Source organism: Pyxicephalus adspersus, chromosome 11, assembly GCF_032062135.1.
Source record: "Pyxicephalus adspersus chromosome 11, UCB_Pads_2.0, whole genome shotgun sequence".
Taxonomy (NCBI): domain Eukaryota; kingdom Metazoa; phylum Chordata; class Amphibia; order Anura; family Pyxicephalidae; genus Pyxicephalus; species Pyxicephalus adspersus.
The window spans coordinates 19,574,896-19,590,395 of record NC_092868.1 but is presented as its reverse complement, the minus strand read 5'-3'; the positions used below and the strand labels follow the sequence as shown (position 1 = coordinate 19,590,395).

General features: G+C 38.9%; 1 protein-coding gene across 4 annotated transcripts in view; it reads right to left on the bottom strand.

The window, feature by feature from the left end:
- LOC140340209 (receptor-type tyrosine-protein phosphatase H-like) overlaps positions 1–15,500 on the bottom strand; it is a 362,696-nt gene that overhangs the window by 159,649 nt on the left and 187,547 nt on the right. For all 4 annotated transcript variants that reach the window (XR_011922623.1, XM_072425256.1, XM_072425257.1 and 1 more), the window contains exons 8-9: positions 1,400–1,672; positions 427–699 (exon numbers count right to left, since the gene is read on the bottom strand). Coding sequence is in view for 3 of the 4 variants with exons in the window: in XM_072425256.1 (XP_072281357.1) it covers positions 427–699; positions 1,400–1,672 (546 nt within the window). In the remaining variant the exon portion in view is untranslated. The remainder of the gene's footprint in view (positions 1–426; positions 700–1,399; positions 1,673–15,500) is intronic.

The following is a 15,500-nucleotide window of genomic DNA, read 5'->3' as shown; positions in this document are numbered from 1 at the left end:
GGGGTTTCTAAAGGTACTCTGTGTCAAAGGCAGTAAATCAATTTAGCAATTTTAACAAACAATAATATTGAGCTAAATGCCAGAAAACACCTGCTGAAAGATCTATGTGAAAACCTAATGGTTCCCCACTGATAAACCTGTGTCAAGGGTGTCTGACAGTAGCTTTTCCATCCCCCCCTCATTATGGTCCAAACACACCAACAGGTCAGTTGACTAAGTGTTTATGTTTATGGACCCTTTAGCCAAGTGAAAACACAGAAGCTGTTTGCATTTTGTTGATATTCAAGTGCCTACTAATGCATACTGTTCTGTTTGACTGCCGGGTATTCTTCATCATTCATAACTGCATCATTCATAAAAACTAAACTATGCCAAGACATGCATTAAAAAGGGTACAAAAAAAATAAATATTAAAAATTATCTTACTGGTTTGCACATGTTTTAAAGCATTTACACTAAAAATATTTCTAAACACAGATGTTACTGCTATTGTATAAAGATTTCCTGGAAACAGGCTGCTGATATTAAAATGTGTGTCCTTGGTTGTATTTAGTCCCTTGTCATCATTTAGGTTTACATTCTGCCACTCCACATTGTACTCATATAAACTAGCATGAACATCCTTGGGTGGTATCCAGACAATAAATATTTTGGCAATACCGGTCGCATATCCATCAAGACTTTGTGGTTCATTTGGCACTGGAAGAAATTTATAATAGAAGAATTAATTTCTGAATAGTATGTTACAGCTTTATTTCATCATTCAAAGGAAAAAACACACAGATATACACAGCCTCCTGGGATGTGGGACATGGTTATTTCAGAACACTCTGCACTCCCGTTCTGTCACAGCCACCGTTGTCTACTTTTTTTTGTAAAGTAGAAGTTTTAAAGGTCTGTTTAATAAAGGTCAAGTAAGGGTTATCATAGATTTAAAATTAGGTGCTTGTATGTATTACATTTTGCAAACATTTTTAAACCTTCTGTCTACACAATTAAATTAGTTTATTTTCAGAGGGGTAAGACTTTTCATATTTGCATATAAATCTAAAGGAGACTGCAAGTGTGTGGGGCCAGTTTAGGCATTCATGTGTAAAACTTGTATATTTTATCAACTTTACTATAAGCTAGTAAAAAAGGATATCTAGACACAATAGGGTTGAAAGGAAGATTTTAGATGTTTTGCATGTAATTGGGTTTTCTTTTCAAAGGAAATTTTAATCACATTTAATAATTTAAGTGAATAATAAATTACAAAGGCGAATCTGCAAGGTAACGGAGTAACAGGTAAGAGAAAGTGAAAGACAATACATTATCCTTAATCGCAATAAAACAAAACAAAACACAAATGCTGTTTAAAATTATAATGATAAAAAATAATTTAGTTTAAGATACTTACTTGTTGTATCCGAAATTATTGGATATTTATAGCTCCAAATGTCATTATTGGTTACTGTGTAGATAGTAAAATTGTATGTTTCTCCAGCTGTCAGGTTCTCCACTTTTGTAAAATTGGCTTTAATTTTTGAAACAAATTGGGTAAAATTTTCATGTATTACCTCCACAGTATATGTGTATGTACTCACATAAGTATTATTGGGGAATGTCCACTTAAGAATCATGGACTGATTTGTTTTTGCAGCAACTGTAAATGTCTTGACAATGGACGGTACTTAAAAAAGAAAATAAGAAAGTAAGATAAAATTTTCCTCTTTCAAAATGCAAATCCTTATGTTGCCATGTTGATAGACACACACATATATTGATAGGTGCTTGTGCTTGTACATGAATTTTGCACATGATTATTTACTGAAAACAAAAACCTTTTGCTGTGTTATAAGCAGTTAAATTTTTACATATTTCTAAAACAGTTTGCATTAAAATGTAAGAATAATTTAGTTGTAAAAAACATTAAATAGGTAAACATTTAAAGACACTACTGATCATTTGGGGCCAATTAACTTCTATGCACACTTGTCCTAATTTGCATATTAATGCAGTTGCCTCATGTCTGCCCAATTAGGGCAAGATAGAGCAAGAGGACCTAAATTATTTACTGTGCAGGTGCCCAAATTAGTGAGAAATTGAAGATAGTATGTATTACAATGTACTAGCATGGAATTTCACATTCAATTGTCTAATTGTCTTTTCACCTGTGTTTTTGGATATAACAGTATAGGTGATGTAACATCTATATAAAAGTTAAGTTTATTACTAGTAAATTGATACTTAAGGAATAGTATTCTCATATTCCAACCTCTGAAGAATGAATGACTCCAAGAAATGAATTTGATTAGTTTGAAGGTATTACCTATCCGAGATAAGGCACAATTGCTAAAATATAGGATATTTTGGATAAATAAAAAAAAAAAGGCACTGTGAAAATGGATATCTTGCTGTTAGATCAAAAAAAAAGTAAGGAATTATTAAATAGAAGAACAATTTATTTTATGGCATGAGGCTTGGAATTATGTCTCAGCAACAAATGGATGATTGTCAAGTCTCTAATTGCCAACACATTTGCTCTTTTTGTTTAAAAAATGTATTTTTATTATAACTACAGCTATATTTTATAATTATATTTGTATTTATTACATCTTCTTTGCTATGGGTGATTAGTTAATATTGATATATATATATATATATATATATATATATATATATATTTATATATATATATTGTGAGGGGTTACACTCAGGATCGCCTTTGCTGGGGTTAAAGGACACTTGTCTGGTTCATCCAACTCAGAGAACACACTGAGGTATAAGTGTTAAGCTGACTTGTAGCCAGGTTTATTGAAGGTTGCAGATAAAATAACACAACAGCAAAAGAAAACCTCGCCTGTCCGGCACTTACTATACATAAGACGTCTCTGTCTATCAGCTGGAGGGCTTCTCCCTTTCAGCTCAAAACCAAGCTTCCAACAACCTTTTACTCACTTTTGAGCTCATTTACACAGACCGACTTGAGCTCACTCACACAGACCGACCTTCTGTGTCCCCAGGCAGAGAGCTCACTCACACAGACCACCTGTCTGTGTCCTCAAGCAGAGAGCTTACTCACACAGACCACCTGTCTGTATCCCCAAGCAGAGAGCTCACTCACACAGACCACCTGTATGTATCCCCAAGCAGAGAGCTCACTCACACAGACCACCTGTCTGTGTCCCTAAGCAGAGAGCTTCCTCACACAGACCACCTGTCTGTGTCTTCAAGCAGAGAGCTCACTCCCACAGACCATCTGTCTGTGTCCCTAAGCAGTGAGCTTCTTCATACAGACCATCTGTCTGTGTCCTCAAGCAGAGAGTTCACACAGACCACCTGTCTGTGTCCCCAAACAGAGAGCTACTGACTGAGCTCCTGGCTCTGTGTTATATCCCCACCCTCAGTTCTTCTTTATTAATTACCTCACAGGTGAGAGTCTTCCACCTGCTACTTCACATAGGAGAGGAATTTATCTTCCTTGGTTTAATTTACTAAACTCTTCCCGCACCTTTTTGCAAATAGGGACAGCTTTTCCAATCTTTACTTCGTTTAATTAACTAAACTCTTCCCGCACCTTTTGGGAAACAGGGACAGCCTTTCCCGACTTTACTTCGCTTAATTTACTAAACTCTTCCAGCACCTTTTGGGAAACAGGGACAGCCTTTTCCAACTGCTCTTGAAGTAGAGCCCCTTTTTTCTCTAGGACTTCAGTAGACTGTGTGAAGTGAGATATGGCACTATCGTGTTTGCTACTGTACTGGTAGGCCAAGCCCGGTTGCAGAGTGCCAACTTCTTCTTTTTTCTCTTTTGTCCCTTCATTCTCTTCATCATCAGATTCAACATCTCCTTCCTCAGCCACCATTGGCTCAGCTTCTTCGTCCTGCCCTTCAGGCTGTTATTTTGTCTCAGCTGAAACAGGATCCCATCCATAGGCATGGACTTCAATAAAAGGAAACTTTTCCCCAGCCAGCACAGGCACACATCCATCAGCTTCCATCTCAGATAGAAACACCCTCATCCGCCTGCCCCTCAGTCAGTCTGGAAGTATGTTTGTCAGTCCATACAGGGACACTTTCACTTTCAGAGACACGGTCTCTCACTAAGTGTATCCGAAACAGGACTGGCAATTCTCTTCTTTAGACTCATCACCATCTTCCCTATTTTCCCTCTCTTGCTGCGTAGCCCATTTCCCCCTATCATAAATCATTTGCTGTACCCCTTGAGCCTGTTCCATATGTTCCTTAACAATTGGCATGACTGCTGAAATCCTGTCCTTGTCAATACTTCTACTCCTTGCCTTTTGTCTTTCCCTACTACCTCCCCTACGCTTATGTCTACTTCTACTGGAGTTCCTTGATTTTCTAGCAGGCCTTTCCTTTTCTTCCTTTTTTAGGTACAAGCACAGGTACAGCCTCAAACTTTTTCTTATCACTTTCAATCTCATTGTTCTCTTCTGGTGGAGCTGGGAAAGGACTGCGGCAAACTTTCGGACTAACTCTGTCCTCTTCATTCTCAGTCTCTGACGCGGACTCATCTAGGTCTCCTGCCATAACAGAAAATGGAAAAGGAGTGAAGCTATCTGCTGATACCTCAACTACATCCCCTAAAGGGGAATCCTCTAATGGTTCTGGGCATATGTCAGAGGCTGTCAATATCTGCGGTGCACCTCTTTTTAGTTCCAACTTGGACTCCCAAAATTTCAAAAATGTGGAAAATCTCTTCCAAGAATAACCTCATGCGTTTGTGCTGGGACTAATCCAACTTTATGAAGCGCTGACCCATAGGGAGTTGTAATAGAAGCAAGGGTTGTCTGGTATTCACATTTATCCCCATGCACACAAGTCACAGTGAACATGTTTGACTTACTGTCAGAGGGGCCTATAAGGCCTGCTTTCACCAGAGTTACTACACTCCCTGAGCCTAGCAGCGCAGTCACACTTTGATCATTCACTTTTAATTCACACAAATGTTTTTCCGCGCTGTCTGAACCTGCCGCAGTACACACCACCTGCGCAAACATAGACATGCGGTTTTTCAGAAAGGCAACATCACATTGCATACGTTCAGTAGTCATAGGACAGTTTACTGCAATGTGTTCCAATTCATTACACCGAAAACATCTTCTAGGCCCTTTGTTTACTCCAAAATAATACACCTTGGGCTTTCCTGAGCCCACAGTCTCATTAACTTCTTCATTTAAAGTCTTCACATTTCTCCCAGCTCCCTTAAGCCCCATAACAGTCTTACCAGGAACTCTTGGAATCCGTGGGGTTGAGGGCTGAGGGTTATTTAGAAGATCCTCAGCCGCAGAGTATCGCTCCACAAGATCTACAAGCTGCACCACTTCCTGCAAGACTTGGCGGTCTTTATTCGTGGCCTCTATCAGGGTGGTTAGCTGTGCAGGCAGTAAGCGGTTGGCTTCTTGCTGGGTTGCATTTGTGTGCTGTTGTTCTCTGGTTGCCTCCTGCTGGGCTGCCGCAGACTGTATCAGGGCTTTTAGCAAGTCATCCATTTTCAGAGTTTAATGTGTTGCCCGCATCCTCCACCATTTGTGAGGGGTTACGCTCACCTTTGATGGGGTTAAAGGACACTTGTCTGGTTCATCCAATTCAGATCACACACCGAGGTATAAGTGTTAAGCTGACTTGAAGCCAGGTTTATTGAAAGTTGCGGATAAAATAACACAACAGCAAAAGTAAACCTTTCTTGCCCGGCACTTACTATACATAAGACGTCCCTGTCTATCAGCTGGAGGGCTTCTCCCTGTCAGCTCAAAACCAAGCTTCCAATAACCTTTTACTCACTTTTGAGCTCATTTACACAGACCGACTTGAGCTCACTCACACAGACCACCTGTCTGTGTCCTCAAGCAGAGAGATACTGACTGAGCTCCTGGCTCTGTTATATCCCCACCCTCAGTGCTTCTTCATTAATTACCTCACAGGTAAGAGGAAGAGGAGAGGAATCTTGGGCAAATATATCTGCCTTCTACCATCAATCCTGCATTGGTGTCACAATATAAATATACCCCCCCAGCTTTTTAATTCTGTTAGTTTTTTTATGCAAAAAAAATTTTTTTTGCATAGAAATTTTTGTTTATATTGTGGGCCTGTAACTCTTAGGATTAACTCACGGGTATAATAATGATATTTATTATATTATAATCATAAATTATAATACATAATTTTAAATCATAATTATAAAAAATAATGACATTTTAAACCACAACAATGTAATTTATCAAAAAAAAACTTTTTTATCAAAAATTTCTCACTGAAATTTTCCAAACAAGGGTGCAATATTATTGATAAATAATATAAATTAAATGCAGATTTTAGAAAAGAAATATTTATATTTTTAGTAGACATGCCGGTTGTGGTAGATTTTGAAGCAGGGTGTTGCACAAAGTCCAACATCACAGTCAGGACAGTAGAACCTGGTTTCCTTGCGTTTCTTTCTTCCTCTGTCATCGGTCTTTGAGCAGCAAACCACGCACATCCTTGTAGGTGCCGCCTTTTTCTGGGTTGGTGGGATGTATTCAACGAAGTGACGACCGTTCAGGCATTCTGGGTTGACAACGGTGGAAGCACGACGTCCAGGTCTATTCATAGCTATGGATGATGTTTGGTGGTTCTTGACTATGGATTTGGAAAATTGCAAAATGAAGTCTGAATGATTCACAGGCCTCTGACTATTTTTTTGTACAGAATGTAGGCATTCCATAGGCACTGCTCAACTAGATGCCTGAAAATCATTTTGTAATACTGCCTTTGCTGTTTCCTCATCACTGGGTAGAATGTCATGGCTTGGTCAGCTCTGTAGACACCTCCCATGGTGTTGTTGTAGTTAATCACCACCTGTGGCTTCATCACTTCTTTCCCACATTTTGTCTGTACCAGAACAGTGGAGGCAGCATGGACAGTACTCATCAGGCACACATCTTTCTTGTCACGCCATCTCAGGGCCATCATCTTGCCTTTCTGTCAGGCAACAATTTCTCCTGTCTTCAGCTTCCCTTTTGCAAACAGTGCTGGCAGGTTTTGCCGGTTAATCTTAACGGTTCCATAGGCATCTGTACTGTGTTGTAGAAGGAACTCATAAAGCTCAGGAGAGGTGTAGAAATTGTCAGTTGTGACACAATAGCCCTGATCTAGCAATGGCTCAATGAAGGATAGCACTGAAGATGTTGCCAATCCATATTAGCTGTATCTGGGGTTGAACTGTGTCCCTTTTCCAATGTACAGTACCGTATTCCAGATGTAGCTAGATGAGGATTCACACAGCATATGCTTTTCACACCAAATTGTGCCCTCTTAAACGAAATTTACTGCACCCAGCTGAACCTCTTCTTGTAAGCCATTAGACTTTCGTCAATGCTGACATCTCTTTCTGGCACATAGGTTTGCTGGAAATTTTGTAGAATCATCTGAGACACTTCCCAAATTTTTTTCAGTTTTGGTGCAGGATGGGTAGTCTCATCAAATTCTTCGTTGTTTGAGAAGTGCAGGTACTTCATGATGCAGGATGTCGGTACTCTGGCATGACTGTGCCAAAGAATGGAGTGGCAATCATTTTATTCTTGGACCAGTACCACTTCTGCACGGGTTTGCCCACAACTCCCTGCAGGATCACCAAGCCCAAAAATAGCCAAATGTCATACTTGGTCACAGGTTCCCACTTTCTGCTTCTTGCAAACCTCAGGTGTAGAGCCCCTTGTTGTTGTCCAGCGTACCTGCATAAAACAAAATAAAAAATGTATTTTAGGATATGTTCTTTTATATTGTGAAGGTTGCAAGTATTATGTTAGCAAACAAAGAGCAGCATATATGTTTACACAAAAAAGTTAAAAAGTTAGCACAGAGCAGCACACATGTTGGCATAAAAAAAATTAGCAAAAAATTTTAAAAAGTTAGCAAACACAAGAGCAGCTTACCTGTTTGTCTCTGCAACATTTTTTTTGATAACTTTATCGTTCAAAAACAACTTCAGGTATGCCAGGGGGTCGTCACATTCAGGCTCAATTTTCATTCCAGGTGCGTCGGTAAATGGAAACCCTGGCGGTGCTGTCTGGTCCGCACCAAGGTCAATGGAGCAGCAATGTGCACAAAGCACTGACCTCAGGTCCAGAATCGTCACTCAGTTCACTTTCGCTGTCTGATGACAAATTTCCTGGTGAATCCCTATCACTTGATTCCACAAGGGACTCCAAATCGCTATTGGTGCGTTCAATCGCTGCGATTTCCAGATGGCATCACCCCCGGAATTTACTATTGGTGATCGCTTTCACAGTTAGATGTGATGCCCCATGCAGAAATCCTGCATGGTGCATCGCATCTAACTGCAAACGTGAGAAGCCGCGGCCGGGACCCAGGTGGCATTTAAAAGCAGATTACTCTGTAATCTGCATTTAAATTTCCCGCCCGGCCACGCCCCCCAACGGACAGGCGTCCCGGCATCACAGCGGGATCGTCCAATCGCAGTACCGCTTCGGGGCACAGGTAAGGGGGCTCCCAAAGTTACCCTGAGTGTGACTCGGGGTTACCGCTTTCTGCAAGTTTTTTCCACCCTGAGTCACACTCAGGATTACCGCTAGGGGGGTTAATGCTTTTTTGACATACTTACTGGCCACTTCACTAATGAAGTGGCCAGTGTGTACACCTTGCCAGTACACTTCAGAACTGCCACAGTTGTTTGTAGCATAGATTTAACAAGTTGCTTTGAAACATTCCCATGGGATTTTGGTTCATATAGAATGATAGCATAACACAGATGCCACAGATTTCCCAGCTGAGCATCCATGAAGTGAATGACTACTTCCACCACATACCAAAGATGCTCTATTGGATTGAGATCTGGTGACTATGGAGTCCATTTATGTACAGTGAACTTATTGTCATGTTCAAGAAACGAAGTTCAGAAACTTCAGAAGATACACTGCAAACCTAAAGGTATATTGTTGGCCAGCAACACTAAGGTGGGTTTGGACATTTAAACAATGCTCATTTGATAAATAGGGGCCAAAAGTGTGCCAAGATAATATCCCTAGCAGGGCAGCAATTTTTGAAATACTCTGAACAGCCCAGCTGGCACCAACAACCATACCACATTAAAATCGCCTCCTCATTCTGTTTGGTTTGAACTTTGACAATATCTGCATGACTAAATTATTTCAGTTGCTGCAATGTAATGGTAAGATTTGATATTTCAGTTAACATGCAGTTAAAAAAATATACTTAAACATAGTGGTCATTTAGGGTAAATATATACACACTGCACACAAAACTATGAATTCTCATCTTAGATTCACAGCAAACCTCTTATGTATCTTTGTTTATGAATTTAAAAATCAGATCCATAACTTTTAGGTATGGTTTGAAAGAAAATTTCCAGTGCCAAGACAGTACGTGAGTGTGACCAGGAAAAATAGACAACAGAACTTTAGAAAAACAAGACAGGTGTTTTACCACACTAGAAATTTAAGTAAATTATCTCAGAAATATTGCAAAATAAAATATCTAGCATCAAGGCAGTTTTGTGATCAGAATAATGTTTTAATAATACAATGCATTAAAAAAAATAGTGATTCTGAGTGAGAATAAGTTTGTGTGGGACTGCCGAGGAAATTAAGTACTTTTTTAAGTTTATATGACAGCAGCTGTCCCAAAGTCCCAATGGTTTTACCAAGCTGGCATTTAGGTGCTGGGTGTTTTGGAAACATTTTCTCTTCACCAGCAACTGAGAAAAGGGAGACTTGGTGGAGAATGGTGGTTATTAGTGAAAACGTGATGGCTGTTGGGAAACTCAGCAATTGCCTGCAATTTTTTGTGGTAAACACTGAGTATATTCAATAGAAAAAATGTCATATACAAGGTATGCGTGATTATATCACCAACATATTTACATTAAAGGTGAAGGTAATTTTCACATGTATAAAAGGTGGGGAATATGACCTTTTTTTACTAGACAAAATATCCCTGATATTGTATGTCAGAGTAGGATTACACAATATTAACGTCTTGTAAACCAAAGCGTTTCGCCAAAACGGCTTCCTAAGAGATAGCAAGTAAGTCTTTGCAATTGGTATATGTTGAGGAAAAGCATAGTGAAAGCTCATAATGCTCAGAGTCAAACAGTACACTGATTACAAAAAGAAAAAAAAAATTGTATCCAATAAATATATATCAGCGAATCAAATATGTGTCAGGTTGAATGTTTTAAACTCAGAGGTTTGTAAAAGATGTGTTCATCTGACATTAGATGAATGGTTGGTGAGGTGGGGTGATTCAGAAGTTTTTTTATTTTTCACATATATATACCATATAACATATAATTTTTTCATATAACAGTTGTTTGTAAAATAAATTACTGAGAAAATTCCTAACTTGCAGTTAGTTAAAAGCATACTTGTAGGGATTATACAGGTAAAAAATGGATCAAACAGGGAGAAGGAGCTGATTAGTGGGCTGGGACGCAACACAGACCAGTCTTCCTCTCGCAGCAGTGTACTGAGATCCCTGTACTGTAAATGCAATCTGAAATTCATCAACTCGATCTGAAGAATCCAGATTATCAATGGCTGGATTTTCGATTGTCAACCGGTACCTGTCAATGCGGAAAGTTTTTCAACAAACTTTTGATTGCCAGGTATAATGTCAAGATTAGGATGGATAATGGAGTGAGAAGCATCATATGTCTTCAATGAAGAGAAAAGTGATTTATTTAACTTCATTCCCCCCCTCCCCCCACCTGCACAATGGTGGGCCCTGTTAAGCCTTGTAACTCATTTCAAGGTTGAGGTAACCAAATATGGTATTACATTTCCTAGACTGGTTCTAGTTGTTGAAATAATTACCTCAATAATAACCTTCATAGAAAACTAATAAAACATGAATATTAAGCAAAATTAAACTAGATATGCCTACATATACAAAATTTAATTTTTGAAATACTTAATGTCAATATATCCTATATTCAGTATATTTACAGAACTAATCAGTAATTGAAAAACTCTGTTTGTATAATTTCCTTTTATGCTGATGATCAAGGCAATCAGGTTGAAGGCTCCAGCAGTAGTCTGCCATCATGTGTTTATCCCATCTGCCCTGATATCTTTCTTCCATCACCTTTATATCCTGATGGAACTTCTCCCCTTGTTCCTCACTGAAATCGCCAAGGTTTTCTGGAAATTTTTGCAAATAACTATTGAGATAGTTTACCCTTATGCTCATAGTAGCATCCAAATTTTTAAAGTTTAGGAGCAAGTTTTGTACCAGTTAATCAAGATTTTGTGCTTTATGGTTACCCAAGAAGTTCTTGACAACTGTAACATAGCTGTGCCAGGCAGAAGCTTCAGTATCAGTCATGTAACTTGTAAAATTTGAATCATTTATCAGTTTCCGAATCTGGTGTCTATCAAAGATTCCTGCTTTTAATTTTTCAGTACTCAATTCAGGGAAGAATCTATAAATATATTTGAAGCAATCACCATTCTTGTTCAGAGCTCCAACAAATTGCTTCATTGTTCCCAACTTTATGTGTAGTGGAGGAAAAACGTTTTTTTTTTCAAACAAAGGTGTTAATGATGTTTGCTGCACCTTTTTTCATGTTTTCCATTGGAGGCCATGTCACTTTTTTCCAGTGATCCTGCTTTGCTCCACTATCCCACAAGCAGATAACACATGGGAACTTTGTGTATCCACGTTGCTGTCCAAGTAGGAAGTTCACAATTTTTAAATCAACACATATGGACCATTGGTGTTCATGATGGCAAACCTCCATCTTCACTGAAATATGGTCAGAGTGTCACCTCTATTGTCCTATAAACGGGTATTTTAACTTCCAGTCTCAGACAGTCTTTTTCTTTTAGCCTGGTTGCTAAAAGTTTGGATGCTTGTTTTGACAGACTTAGGTCACATATTAAATCACTGAGCTCTTCTTGGGAGAACTGCTGGTTTGATGAAACCTTATATTCACTTCCACTGCTAACTCATTAATTACTCTCCAAACCCAGTATATCCTCCATGTCGGATACAGGAATATCAGGGAGTGTACTGAACACTGGTAGGGGAACATCAGCACCATGCGGCACAGGTCGTCTTGCTGATTCCAAATCAGGGTACTCCCACTTGTTTTTCTTTTAACGATTGAAACCTTTTACATTTACAGCACAAAAATAACAATTATTAAACCAAATTTCAAACGTTTCAGTTTTCCACTAATGTAGACACAAGTTTTGCATACCATATGGGTCCCCCAGTTTAATACCAAAATATGCAGGATATGCTTGTTTCACAAATTCTGTATTGTTTCTTTTCTGTTTTTGCTGGGAACATTCACTACGTGAAGATGCCAGTCTCCTGGTGTTCTACCGAAAAAAACTACCTGTGAAATAAATCTACCAGGGGTCGTGTACAAATGGGCATGTACAATGGCTTTGACTTTGGACATCTTTTGTGTATGAATGCTGCATGTCATGGACTGCAGCCTTACATCCCTCCCAGTACAAACCTCCATATCCCCTAAACAGTATGTCCTACTGAAATTTTCAGGGTACACAGGGGACCCTCATAGCTAGCAGTACCCCAAATTTCATCTCACCACCTTTTACAACTTTCAAGATATGACAGTTATAATTATAAGAAATAGTGAAAATTGAAAATCAGGGTTGCTGTTTTAAAAGTTAGTGTGTCTAGAAGCCCAAAATAGAAAAATACAAATATGGACCCCCACTTACAAAGCAAGGAGGTGGGAACCCCAAATTTATACCTACCTGTCACAAAACTAGAAATGTCATACTACACTACCCTGTCCCCTTCGCTATTTTGAACCCTATTTTCTCTGGAACAGGGGACACCTGTGACTAACACCCTCTAAAATTTCATCATTGGGCCATTGTCATACCATAAAAACTCTGCCCATCCAAAAAAATCTACCCTGTTACACATTGCTGGAGGCTTCTGGCACCTGAACCCCAATTTCTCTGGAACAGGGGGGTACATGTGAACAAAATTAGAGATGCAAGTGGGGGACACCTGTGGCTAACACCCCCTAAAATTTCATCATTAGGCCATCTTTAAAACATAAAAAACTTTGCTTATCAAAACATCTACCTTGTTACACATTGCTGGAGGCATCTAGCACCTGAACCCCAATTTATCTGCAACAAGGTGGATCCATTAGTCAAAGAGTGACTTCAGTGACTGTTACTAGCAGACACTGGACAGAGATATATAGATACCCCCAGTAAACCTACTCATTTGAGGGACAAGCATCAAATAATTTCAATTATTTATAAATACACATTTTGTTTTTCCCAAATGTTTAAAGGATCTTCATGACATTTTGATCAAAGACCATCATTTTTCTATATTGGTGATTATACATGGGATAACCTCACTTGGAGGCTATGCAATTTGTTTGCGATATCTTTTGTAAACTCTCCTGTAATTACCTACAGTACATCAGTACATACAGTATTACCAACATCTCCTTTATATGTAAGTCATCCTTTTGTCTCTTCATTCTATAATATACAAAATATATAGATAAAAGGATCATTGCTATATACCTATATACTTGAACTATTCAATTTGCTTTAAGGCATCGATAGCTCACTTATCTCTCATCTTAATCATTGACCTACCTAATATATTCATTGACCTACCATCTACATAAAAGTAAGTGCTATATACATATATATTCTCAAGCATCTGACATCTCATCTAATATATCTTTCTACCTATCATTCTGTATAAAATGTATCCAACATATTTGGTGTAATGTTCATTAAGTATACATTTTAATATATTGTTGAGTACCACTTTATATATGGCAACAATTATTATGAACATACTATACTATGAACTCTTTCAAATATCCTTGTGCTTAATACTATGTTTGGTGTAACGTTTAACAAAGTACATATTTATATACACTGTTAAGTACAACTTTTATATATCAGTGGTCGCCAACCTTTTCAGACCCACCGACCACTAAATTTACTGGCTCTGGACAGCGCATGCGCGGGAAGCCGTGTGTCACTCAAAGGGGAAAAAACTTCCCCGAGTGACATCATGATGTTAGAACCTGCCCACTAAGCCGCAAGCCACCCACTTCCTTGAGCTTGCCATCTGTACATGGAACATGGTCCACAGCTTTGCCTGGTGCGCCCTCTCAGCAGGGTCTTTTTCCTGACCCTGCTTGGGGGCGCACCAGCCAGTGCCACAGACCACCAAAATTTTCTCACAGACAGGACCACTGGTTGGCAACCAATGTTATATATGGCAATACTAGTCTATACTAATAATTTACCTAAATATCCTTGTGTTTAAACCACTACTGTTTCTATATAACATGTATATTTATTATGTCTAGACCGTCTAAGTTCCAACAAACCCCTGAGGAAGCCTTGTCAGGCGAAACCCATCGGGCGAACTAGACTGGAACGGTCACCTGATGTTGGTGTGTTAGTAAAACATTGTCTAGCATGAATATTCCAACCCTGTGATGATACAACGGGGTTGGCAATATATACTTTGACTGTAATGTAATTACATAGTAGGTTGAAAAAAGACATAGGTCCAACAAGTTCAATCACTAGGGAAATAAACATAGCCCAGATATAAAACTCTATAAGACATAGTTGGTCCAGAGGAAGGCAAAAAAACCCTGGTACAATTTGCTTCAACAGGGGAAAAAATTCCTTCCTGACTTCATGGGGCAATCAAATGTTCCCTAGATCAACAGTCTTCATTATCATTACTTTAAATCCTTAATAACTAGTTATACTATGTGCTTCTAGAAAAACATCCAGCTTTTTCTTAAAGCAATTTATAGTAGTTGCTGAAACTACTTCTTGAGAGAGATTCCACATTTTCACAGACCTTACAGTGAAGAATCCCTTTCTTATCCAGAGCTTAAACTTCTTTACCTCCAGACGCAAAAAGTGCCCTTTTGTTCTTTGTAATCATCTCAAAGTGAGTAATTGGGAAGAGAGTTCTATATATGGACCATTTATATATTTATACAGGGTGATTATATCCCCCTTAAACGTCTCTTCTCAAGATAGAATAGATTCAGTTCAGCTAATCTCTCCTCATAGCTGAGCTCCTCTATTCCTTTTATTAGTTTTGTTTCCCTTCTCTGCACTCTGTCAACTTTTGCCCAGAACTGGAATGCATATGCCAGATGTGGTCTGACCATTGCTTTGTACAGGGGCAGGATTATGTCTCCATCTCTGCAGTCTTTTCCTCTTTTAATATGAGAAAGTACTTTACTAGCTTTAGATATTGCAGCTTGGCATTGCATGCTGTTATTAAGTCTATGAGGCTGATTCATCAAGCAAAATCGGAAGCTCGCTCGCGCATTCGTATTCGCGATCCGAAATCGTATTCCGTCGCGCAATTCAGCAACTGAATGAGTTCGCGGCCGGAGCCGCACATCTCCGGCAGCTTTACACTGGCGAGCTTGCATTAAAAGTCACTGTTCCCCTAAAAAATCATTCTTTCTAATGGCAC